The 11,549-nt window shown below is 19.0% G+C and overlaps 3 protein-coding genes across 3 annotated transcripts in view; 1 reads left to right on the forward strand and 2 right to left on the reverse strand. All coding sequences in view use genetic code 6, as the record gives it.

Moving 5' to 3' along the window:
• Positions 1 to 23: 23 nt before the first annotated feature.
• Positions 24 to 2,026, reverse strand: TTHERM_01296380 (kinase domain protein; the record flags this gene model as incomplete). The annotated part of the gene is made up of 4 exons (XM_001008949.1): positions 24 to 173; positions 228 to 280; positions 335 to 529; positions 1,594 to 2,026. The coding sequence occupies 4 exons, from the start codon at positions 2,024 to 2,026 to the stop codon at positions 24 to 26; spliced, it is 831 nt and encodes a 276-aa protein (XP_001008949.1).
• A 5,804-nt stretch (positions 2,027 to 7,830) lies between these two features.
• Positions 7,831 to 8,769, reverse strand: TTHERM_001296389 (hypothetical protein; the record flags this gene model as incomplete). The annotated part of the gene is made up of 1 exon (XM_012795867.1): positions 7,831 to 8,769. The coding sequence occupies one exon, from the start codon at positions 8,767 to 8,769 to the stop codon at positions 7,831 to 7,833; it is 939 nt and encodes a 312-aa protein (XP_012651321.1).
• A 1,935-nt stretch (positions 8,770 to 10,704) lies between these two features.
• Positions 10,705 to 11,549, forward strand: part of TTHERM_01296400 (cyclic nucleotide-binding domain protein) — a gene marked incomplete at its 3' end in the record, with an annotated part of 6,196 nt that continues 5,351 nt past the window's right edge. Inside the window, exons 1-3 of the mRNA XM_001008951.3 lie at positions 10,705 to 10,798; positions 10,856 to 10,905; positions 11,453 to 11,549. The exon at positions 11,453 to 11,549 is cut by the window's right edge and continues 227 nt beyond it. Of these exons, the coding sequence (XP_001008951.3) occupies positions 10,727 to 10,798; positions 10,856 to 10,905; positions 11,453 to 11,549 (219 nt within the window). The 5' untranslated portion in view covers positions 10,705 to 10,726. The remainder of the gene's footprint in view (positions 10,799 to 10,855; positions 10,906 to 11,452) is intronic.

Below are 11,549 nucleotides of genomic sequence, written 5' to 3' on the forward strand. Positions count from 1 at the left end.
TCTCATTTAGAGTCTTGAGATTATCAAGCTCTAATAAAATGAGTCCTAGTGAAAAGAGATCTGACTATTTAATGTAAATAAACTTTAAAAAATAATATAACACTATTATTAAAAACCTGAATTCTAGATTGTCCTGCTTCCACTTCTGGAGCAAAATATGCATCAGTTCCTTTCTGAAAATTATAAAAAATATTGAAACCAATTAAAATAATAATTAATTTTTTAACCTTAGACATGAAGCTTTTTGATTTAGACACAGCTGATGCAAAGCCAAGATCACCTGAATTTAAAAAATATTTATTAAATATTAAATAATATAAAAATAATTATATACAAAGTTTGATTGAGAAACCATATTCCTTAGAGGCGCAAACAAGGAAATTTTAAGGTTTAATATCCCTGTGCATAATATTTTTGACATGAAGGTTATTCAACCCTTCTATCATTTAAATGGCTATTATTTCCTTCATTTCTTTGGGAGGTGGAACTTATTATTTTCTGAGGGAATCAAAGAGTTATTTGAGATTATCTTGTTAATTATAAAATTAATTTAGTTTTATGTTAAAATTTTAATTAAAAAAATGTTTATTTCTAAATTTTTAAATTATTTTTTTTTAATTTATTTGCAATTATTTTTTATTTTTTAAAAACTTAGAGAGAAAAATAAAAATTTTGAAATGGGATTTATTCATTTATTTATTAATAAAAGTTTTGAGTTAAATAATTTATTAATAATATTGTTTTTTAAATCTATATTATAAAAAATAAAGGATTATTTTATAGTAATTTATTTTATCTATTTAACTAAGTATTTAATATTTTTAGAAATTATTTATTTCAACACATTTAAGTAAGTTTAATATTAATTTAAATTAGTTCAAGTGGATTACTTATACAATTAAAGTTGTTTAATTTTAGTCTCTCATGAGAAATTTATATAATTTACTCATTATAATTTTTATTGAAATAATTTATATTTTTTTCAGTTATTAATATCTTTATATCTTTTAAATATTTATTTTTGAATTTAAGTTAAAAAAAATTTTGGAGGATAGTTAAAACTAACTAATTTTTTAGGTAATAATTAATTCAATTTTTAAATCAAATAACATTTTTAATTTATTATCTTTTATATTATAAATAAATAAATTAAAAATATTTATGAAAATTGCTTATTAAAAAATTAAATTTTTATATTGGGTAAATAGATTATAAAATTTTGATGAATTAATTTTCGAGAAGGTTTAATTAAGAAATCTTACAAAATTTGATTAAATTAAATGAAAAAGTCTTAATAGTGGGGAATCCTAAAAAATTAATTAAAATTAACATTTTTATATTAAATTAAATAATTTCTATTATATTTTCTAAATTAATTAAATCTGCTTAGCGCAAATCTAATTTTTTTTAATTAACTATCAAAATCAAAAAAGACTTAGAAAAAAAATTAAAATTACCTATTTTTAAAATGGTGATGCGTAAGCTAGGTCAGGTCAATAAAAAGTATAAATATATCTTATTTTATGTATTTTTACACGTTTCTTAAAAAATGAAAAAAAAAAAAATGGATGAAAATTTTATGGTTTTTTTTACTTTCGCAAAGCTCCATTTCCATTACAAAGAAAGATTTGTTTTCAGTTTAAACGATAATTTTGTTTCCATCATCATCTTCATCATCATATTCTTCCATTAAATAGAAGCAATCATAGACATTTACTAAACATTCTGAATTGCTAAACTTTTGAAGCATTTCATACTCCTTTTTCATAGATTCGATACCATCTTTGTCCTCTTTGTTGGAACTCCCTAAGAATTTGAGAGCTACTTAGCGATTTTGTTAAGAGTTCTAAGCCTTTAAGACAAGAGCATAAGCGCCACTGCTTAAGTACTCAAAATTTTTGAAGTGTTTTTTCTAGCTGAACATTAACTTGATCAATTCCTTAATTGATACTTTTTGAATTTAGCATTCTTTGGATACTTTGTTTGAGATAATTTCGACTAACTCGTTTTGAATTTTCATAGACATTTGGCTATTCACTTTCGCTATGCGACTGAGGTTGTTAACTGGGGTACTGACTTACTTAAAGTAGGCTGAGGGGGTTTGCTTTTTTACTAAAAACAGAGGTTTTTGTAGAGATTTAAAATTTATATATACCAAAATCACTTTTTTTCTTCTATATAAAGAGGAGAATCAGCTTAATAATAAAAGAAATTAGAGTAAAACTCCTATCAAGAGAGATTAGTTAAAATCAAGAAGAAATCTTAATTAATTTTCAAATATACTAACAACTTTCTATTTTTAGATTATTGTTATTAACAGATAAGATAGCAATCAATATAAACAGTATCTTTTTAAAATTTATAATATATTTTATAAATTATCTAAAGTTACCATTTTCTTATGAGAAAAAAATTAACACAGATTTGTATTATATAAAAATTATGACTGAATAATAATGGTAATATCACTATAAAATGCATACATATTTGTATTACTTAGCGACTTTTGAAAGAAAATAACTATAAATATATTTATTTACTATAAATAAAATCTTTAAATTCTAATAAATATAAATTTTTTTAATGCTTTTGTGAATTATAATATATACATATATAACAGGCTTGAAAATTTAGTATATGTAATAGATATTAGCTACTTATTTTGTTTGTTGTTATATAAAAATATTGTTTAGTAATTAATTGCTCATTATTTATTGGATTATACAAACCACCTATTCTGTCTGTAATATCATCTAAATATACTAATAACTTTTCTTTTTATTACATAAAATAGCGTGAAAGGAAAAACAGACTAAAACTCCTCTTAATTAATATTTTTATTAAATGAAAGGATTGTATGGTTTTTATCAAAATATACTTTTTATTTGTTAATTTAATCTAATCAAAGATCCTATCCACAAATCTAAAAATATGTGTTTACAGTGAAGCCTGTTAATGCAGTAACCTATAGAAAAGAATATTCTTTCCAAAATGCAAATATTTCCAACTTATTTATAGATTTTTTAATGAAAAAGTTAAATTTGGGAACAGAACTTTTGTGCAATTTTAACTAGCTCCAAATCTGACAGATTTTACTGTACATTTTTGTGATATGTGATAGCAATTAAATATAGAGCGAAAGCAAAAACACTAAAGATCTATAAAGATATTTTGATTATCTGAAAAGAATATTCTTATCAAAATATCTTTTCAATTAATCAAAGTGCCTACTCACTGATCTACAAATATACTAACATCTTTTTTATTTAAAGCTAATTGATAATAGTAATATTATCTATTTCATTAATATAATAGAATCACAATCTAATGCATACATATTTGTATTACTTAGCGACTTTTGAAAGAAAATAACTATAAATATATTTATTTACAATAAATAAAATCTTTTAAATTCTAATAAATATATATTTTTTTTATGCTTTTGTGAATTATATATAATATATCCATATATAACAGGCTTGAAAATTTAGTATATGTAATAGATATTAGCTACTTATTTTGTTTGTTGTTATATAAAAATATTGTTTAGTAATTAATTGCTCATTATTTATTGGATTATACAAACCACCTATTCTGTCTGTAATATCATCTAAATATACTAATAACTTTTCTTTTTATTACATAAAATAGCGTGAAAGGAAAAACAGACTAAAACTCCTCTTAATTAATATTTTTATTAAATGAAAGGATTGTATGGTTTTTATCAAAATATACTTTTTATTTGTTAATTTAATCTAATCAAAGATCCTATCCACAAATCTAAAAATATGTGTTTACAGTGAAGCCTGTTAATACAGTAACCTATAGAAAGGAATATTTTTTCCAAAATGCAAATATTTCCAACTTATTTACAGATTTTTTAATGAAAAAGTTAAATTTTGGACCAGAACTTTTATGCAATTTTAACTAGCTCCAAATCTGACAGATTTTACTGTACATTTTTGTGATAGCAATTAAATATAGAGCGAAAGCAAAAACACTAAAGATCTATAAAGATATTTTGATTATCTGAAAAGAATATTCTTATCAAAATATCTTTTCAATTAATCAAAGTGCCTACTCACTGATCTACAAATATACTAACATCTTTTTTATTTAAAGCTAATTGATAATAGTAAAAATCAATAATAAAAGTAATATTATCTACTTAATTTATATAATAGAATCGCTATCTAAATGCAAATTAAAATATTTTCTATTTTTCCCTAGCAAAAAATATCCCAAACTGAAATTATTTTTAATATAAAATAAACAGTTCTACTTACTTTATTAGTAACAATAAATTAATTTTATTTTAAAAGCTAAAACTAATTTTTGATGAAATCTTTTATTTATTTTATAAAATAGTTTAATATTATTTTTTTACTTTAATATAAGTACTTTTAAAGTGTATGTTTAACTATATTAAATATGTTTGTTTTATACTAAATTATTTGTAGCGCCATTTTTTAATTTGTATGGAATTATCATTTCGATTAATAGTAAAAAATATATAAATTTAAAAGAAGCTTAAAAATATATGGTGTTAGTATTATTATTTATTTTAATTAGGGATAAATCAAATATACTTAAATCCCACATATTTTTTACAAACTAAGTAACTACGCTAATAATAAAATATGATAAATTAAAATAAAAAATATTCTTGAATTATTCAATAAATTAAAAATATATAAATGGAGCTTGTTTTTTTTTTGGTTGATTAAAATTAAGAGAGATATTAAATAAAAGCCATTTATAAACCAGTATTTTAATTTTGGCAATATTTTATAATTAGCACTCTAATAGTCATAATATAACTATATATTTTTAAACCTTTTCAAAAAATCTAAAATTTTATAAACTAAAATGAATTAAAGTTTTCTTTTTATTAGCTCAAACGTCATTTAATTCATAGAATCTCTTATTTTGAAATATTTAATTTTGTTAGCTAATTAATTAAATAACAAATAAATAAATATATTCATTTAAATATTTTTCTTCCATTTTTTAAGCATTATCTTATTATTAAAGTAATATAAAAAACTAGCAATTAAATTTTGATCCTATATAATTACTATCTACAGAGTCATGTAATTCTATTCTAGCGTTTGTTAATAAAAATAAATTCATTTCTGTGAGGCAATTAATCTATTATTGTTAATAAGAATTTCATGATTACTTACAGATACTAATCAATTAATCTGATTATTTCTTAAAACTCAATCCCACCTTTAATTTTGAAAAATAAATCAGTAGCTATTACATAAAAAATAAATGCATACATTCATCTAAATATTTTCATCAGCTTTTTAAATATTCTCTTAATATTAAAATAGATTTATAAACCAGTATTTAAATTTTGGTAATATTTTATATAAGCAACTAGATCATTTAATTTAATTCTAGTGCTTTTATTCATAATGAATTAATTTTAGTGAAATATTCTATTATTATTATAAAGAATTAGATGAATATAGATAATAATCAATAAATCTGATTATTTCTGAAAACTTAATAATCTTTCTTTTAATTTTTGAAAAGAAAAGTAGGAGCTATTACAAAACTAACAAATACATTCATTTAAATGTGTTATGTAAAATTTTAAAATATTTTATTTATTGTTTGTCTTTAGAATTTTACTGATACCATTTTTAACTTAAAGGTACAATTATAAAATTTATTTACATATGAAAAATATTTACTTGATATAAAATTTAATAAACAATTAATAAAAATGGAGATAAATAAAGCAAATGTCTAACTATCAAATATAAATAGAGATATTTTAAAAATTTCATAAATCTATTTAAAGCAGAAATAAAAAGAAATATTGTTATCTTTAAATTAGTAAAAATATTTTTTAAAGACAATGCTTAAAAATATAGCATGCAAATAAATACAATAAATCTAATTTTTCACATAAATAAAGGTCATAAAATTATATTTTAGGTTTATTTTCATCATATTCTAAATTATAACCACCTCTTTGAATGCATTATCTTCAGGAAAGGTTGGATATTTAAAAATGGTGTTAAATTGTTTTAGCTATTTTTATAAGAGTGGGTTGTCAATTATTGATTGTGTTTTTCTACTTTTTTTAATGCTTGAAATTAAAATAAAATTAAATGGAGCTTAGATTCAATAAAGAATTATATATATATTAAATAGATAGAAGTAATTTCCATAATTTAGACAATAAAAAATCGTCTAACTACTTATTAGGCGAAAATTAATTAAATTAACATTTCTATTTGGTTTTAAATTAAGGATCCAATCTTTGATTTCATCTTAAGTGATTCTTCCTTCTAATAAACAAATATTATTTAATAATATAGTTAAGTGTCTTAAGCTATTTTTATACGAGTGGGTTTTAAAATATTGATTGCGTTTTTCTAACTTTAATGCTTGAAATTAAAATAAAGTTGAATGGAACTTAGATTCAATCAATAATTATAGACTAAATAGATAGATAGAATGAATATCCATAATTTAGAAAATCAAAAATCATCTAACTACTTATTAGGTGAAATTAATTAAAATATATATTTGGTTCTAAATTAAGTATTCAATCTTTGATTTCATCTTAAGTGATTATTACCTTTAAATAAACAATTTATACCCTATTTTCTGATAAACGCAATCGACAGAGTAACTGAAGGAGCCCTAAATTTAGAAATTATAATTTTAGACAGTTTTACAGTTTAACAAGATATTATATTTGTATAAATATGAAATCTAAATATTTGCTATTATTATAATTATATATAAAAAGGAGGATTTAGATAAGATATAAGGGATATTCAAAATGATGTATTTTTGTAATTAAATTAATAAATAAATAAATAAATATATTTTCATATTATTTTTAAATTTTACATTTTTGTAAAAAATATAAAAATAAAACTAATTACAAAAATACATGTAAATAGTTCCCAAACTAATTTTCCTTTATATCCAATCTGTTGTTCCAACTATATTTTTAAGTAAAGATTTTAAATAGAAATATTAAGATTTAATAATGAATGTTAGTTATCCTAACTTTTTTGTGATTTCTATTACGAAAAGTAAAAAAAATTTTTTTATACTTATAATTTATTTGCTCTTTTTATCCATTGATTGTTTATTTCTTCTACAAACATAAAGATATAAATTCTTTATTTACTAATATTTATATAATTTTTATATAATTTCATTGATTTTTCTTTGTTATTTTTATCCATTTAAAATTAATTAAATTTCGATCAATGGCTAATTAATATCCTTGTAAAAAAAAATAAATGATATAAGAGAATAAAAAATACATCAAATTAGAAGAAGTAATTATTTATTTTTTTATAAAAATACTTTAAATTTATATTTACTAATATTAAAAGTTTTTAAGCTCTTCACTTTAATCTCATTAAATTCTCCATATTGTATTTTGGTATATTTAATTAATAAATATCATTATTATAATAATTAATATTTTCGTCTATATATTTAACTTTCAGTTTATTTAAAATTTTATTTTTATAATAGAAATTATCACCTATATTAATTAGTTCATTCATTTTATTAATAAAAATGTTTTTTTCTTTGTTTTAACTTAATTTTAACTATAAATTTTTTAATTAATTGTCAATTTTTTATTATTTAATATTATTTATTCATTTTTTCCTTCTAAAACTTTGAATTGATAAAATCAGTTTATTTATTTGTTTTGGATTATGAAATTTTAATTTTTTAAAATGAACTTAAGGCAATATAACTAACTCTTTTAATTTGTTTATTTGCTTCTTATTTAACTTATTTTTATTTTTAATTTTACTTGTGTTTTTTCTTGATCTATCATTCTTAATTTAACTAATTTTTTTATTTTTAACCTTTTCTTTTATAATTTATTTCTAATTATTTCACATTTTTCATCATTTTTTCCTTCCAAATAACTAATTAATTATATATTCTTTCATAATATTTAAAAAGTTTCAGTTCAATTGATGATTAACGTGTATTAGGCTTAGGTTCTGCTTTAGCAAATTGCACTAATCTCTCAAATTTGACACTCAATCTTGAGTAAAAATAGTTTATTTTTTTTTTTTTTGTGATATTTTTAGTTATAAAAAATGAATTTAAAACAAAATATATCTTTTAATTCGTTTATTAGCTTTTTATTTAATTTATTTTTAATTTTCTTTTTTATTGTACTTTTGGTTTTTTTTCTTATTTCACTATTTTTTCCTTGTAAATAACTAACTAAATAATTATATATTTTTTCTTCATATTTAAAAGTGCGAATTAAATTGGTGATATCGGTGTATCAGGCTTAGGTTCTGCTTTAGCAAATTGCACTAAACTCTCAAATTTGACACTTAAGCTTTGGTAAAAATAGTATATTTGTTATGGATGTGATATTTTTAGTTATAAAAATGAATTTAAAGAAATTAAATTTGTTTATTTGATTTTTATTTAATTTATTTTTCTTTTTTATTGTACTTGCTTTTTTTTCTAATAACTTTCTTAATTTAACTCATTCATTTTTTATATTTTAAACACTTATTTTATTATTAATAATTCATTTTTTACTATTTCATATTTTTTCTTCATTTTTTTCTCCTAAATAACTAATTAATTAATTATATTTTTTCTTCGATATTTAAAAAGTGGGAATATATTTCGTGATTAGGGCGCATTGGGCTTAGGTTCTGCTTTAGCAAATTGCACTAATCTCTCAAATTTGACACTTAATCTTGAGTAAAAATAGTTTATTTGTTTGTTTTGGATTGTCATATTTTTAGTTATAAAAATGAATTTAAAAAAATATAATCCTTATAATTTATTTGTTTATTAGCTTTTATTTAATTTATTTTTCTTTTTTATTATACTTATAATTTTTTTGTTATATCTAAATAACTAGTTAATTACTCATTTTTTATTTTATATTTAAAAAGGCACAATTCAATTGGTGCAACAGGTGCATCAGGCTTAGGTTCTACTTTAGCAAATTGCACTAATCTCTCGAATTTGAAACTTAATCTTTGGTAAAAACAGTTTATTTCTTTGTTTGTTTTGGATTGTGATATTTTTAGTTATAAAAATGAATTTAAAACATTAAAACAAACTCTTTTGGTTTATTTGTTTATTAGCTTTTTATTAAATTTATTTTTCTTTTACTTTTTAATTGTACTTTTTTTTTATTTCTTTCTTTCTTTCTTAATATAACTTGTTTTTTTATTATCAACATTTGCATTTACTATTTATTTATTTATGAATTCATTTCTCATTATTTCATATTTTTCTTCATTTATTTTTTCCTTCTAAAAAACTAATTAATTATATATTTTTTATTCAATATTTAAAAGGAACAATCAAATTGGTAATTAAGGTGCATCAGGCTTAGGTTTTGCTTTAGCAAATTGCACTATCCTCTCAAATTTGACACTTTGTGTTAGGTAAAAACAGTTTATTTATTTTAAATTGTGATATTTTTAGTTATTAATTTGAATTTAAAAAATTTATAAATCTTTTAATCTCTTTATTAGCTTTTTATTTAGTTTATTTTTATTTTTTATTGTATTTGATTTTTTTTCTTCTTCATTTATCTTTCTTAGTTTAACTCATGTTTTGATTTTTAACATTTTCTTTTATTATTTATTAATTCATTTCTCATTTTTTCATATTTTTTCCTTCTAAATAACTAATTAACAATATATTTTTTCTTCAATATTTAAAAAGATACAATTAAATTAGTTCAACAGGTGCATCAGTCTTAGGTTCTGGTTTAGCAAAATGCACTAATCTCTCAAATTTGGCACTTAGTCTTAGGTAAAAACAGTTTATTTGTTTGTTTTGGATTGTGATATTTTTATTTAAAAAATGAATTTAAAACAATATTATGCTTTTAATTTCTTTATTAGATTTTTATTTAATTTATTTTCTTATCTTTTCTAATTATTTTGTTAATCTTTATTTTATTTTAATATAAAAGTGAAAACTAAATTAAAAAATAATAAGAATTTGAAGTAATAAGCAAGTATCTTAAATCAAAAAGATTAGTTGTCTTTGAAATAAATTTCAATTGATAATAAAATAAATAGTTGTGAAAAAAGGGTGAATAAATATATTATATAACATATATGTAATCAGATAATTTAACCTAAAATATTCATACATACATACATACATACATACATACATAAATATGAAATCTAAATATTTGCTATTATTATAATTATGTATAAAAAGGAGGATTTAGATAAGATATAAGGGATATTCAAAATGATGTATTTTTGTAATTAAATTAATTAATAAATAAATATATTTTCATATTATTTTAAAATTTTACATTTTTGTTATAGTAATAATTTTTAATTTTGTAAATAAAATGTAAGATTTTAAAAAATATAAAAATAAAACTAATTACAAAAATATATGTAAATAGTTCCCAAACTAATTTTCCTTTATATCCAATCTGTTGTTCCAACTATATTTTTAAGTAAAGATTTTAAATAGAAATATTAAGATTTAATAATGAATGTTAGTTATCCTAACTTTTTTGTGATTTCTATTACGAAAAGTAAAAAAAAAATTTTTTTATACTTATAATTTATTTGTTCTTTTTATCCATTGATTGTTTATTTCTTCTACAAACATAAAGATATAAATTATTTATTTACTAATATTTATATAATTTCATTGATTTTTCTTTGTTATTTTTATCCATTTAAAATTAATTAAATTTCGATCAATGGCTAATTAATATCCTTGGAAAAAAAAATAAACGATATAAGAGAATAAAAAATACACCAATTTAGAAGAAGTAATTATTTATTTTTTTATAAAAATACTTTAAATTTATATTTACTAATATTAAAAGTTTTTAAGCTCTTCACTTTAATCTCATTAAATTCTCCATATTAGACTTTGGTATATTTAATTTATAAATATCATTATTATAATTAATTATTAATATTTTCGTCTATATATTTAACTTTCAGTTTATTTAAAATTTTATTTTTATAATAGAAATTATCACCTATATTAATTAGTTCATTCATTTTATTAATAAAAATGTTTTATTCTTTGTTTTAACTTAATTTTAACTATAAATTTTTTAATTAATTTTCAATTTTTTATTATTTAATATTATTTATTCATTTTTTCCTTCTAAAACTTTTAATTGATAAAATCAGTTTATTTATTTATTTGTTTTGGATTTGGAAATTTTAATTTTTTAAAATGAACTTAAGGCAATATAACTAACTCTTTTAATTTGTTTATTTGCTTCTTATTTAACTTATTTTTATTTTTAATTTTACTTGTGTTTTTTCTTGATCTATCATTCTTAATTTAACTAATTTTTTTATTTTTAACCTTTTCTTTTATAATTTATTTCTAATTATTTCACATTTTTCATCATTTTTTCCTTCCAAATAACTAATTAATGATATATTCTTTCATAATATTTAAAAAGTTTAAGTTTAATTAATGATTAACGTGTATTAGGCTTAGGTTCTGCTTTAGCAAATTGCACTAATCTCTAAAATTTGACACTCGATCTTCAGTAAAAA

The sequence above is a fragment of the Tetrahymena thermophila genome, assembly GCF_000189635.1.
Source record: "Tetrahymena thermophila SB210 genomic scaffold scf_8254793, whole genome shotgun sequence".
Lineage (NCBI taxonomy): Eukaryota > Ciliophora > Oligohymenophorea > Hymenostomatida > Tetrahymenidae > Tetrahymena > Tetrahymena thermophila.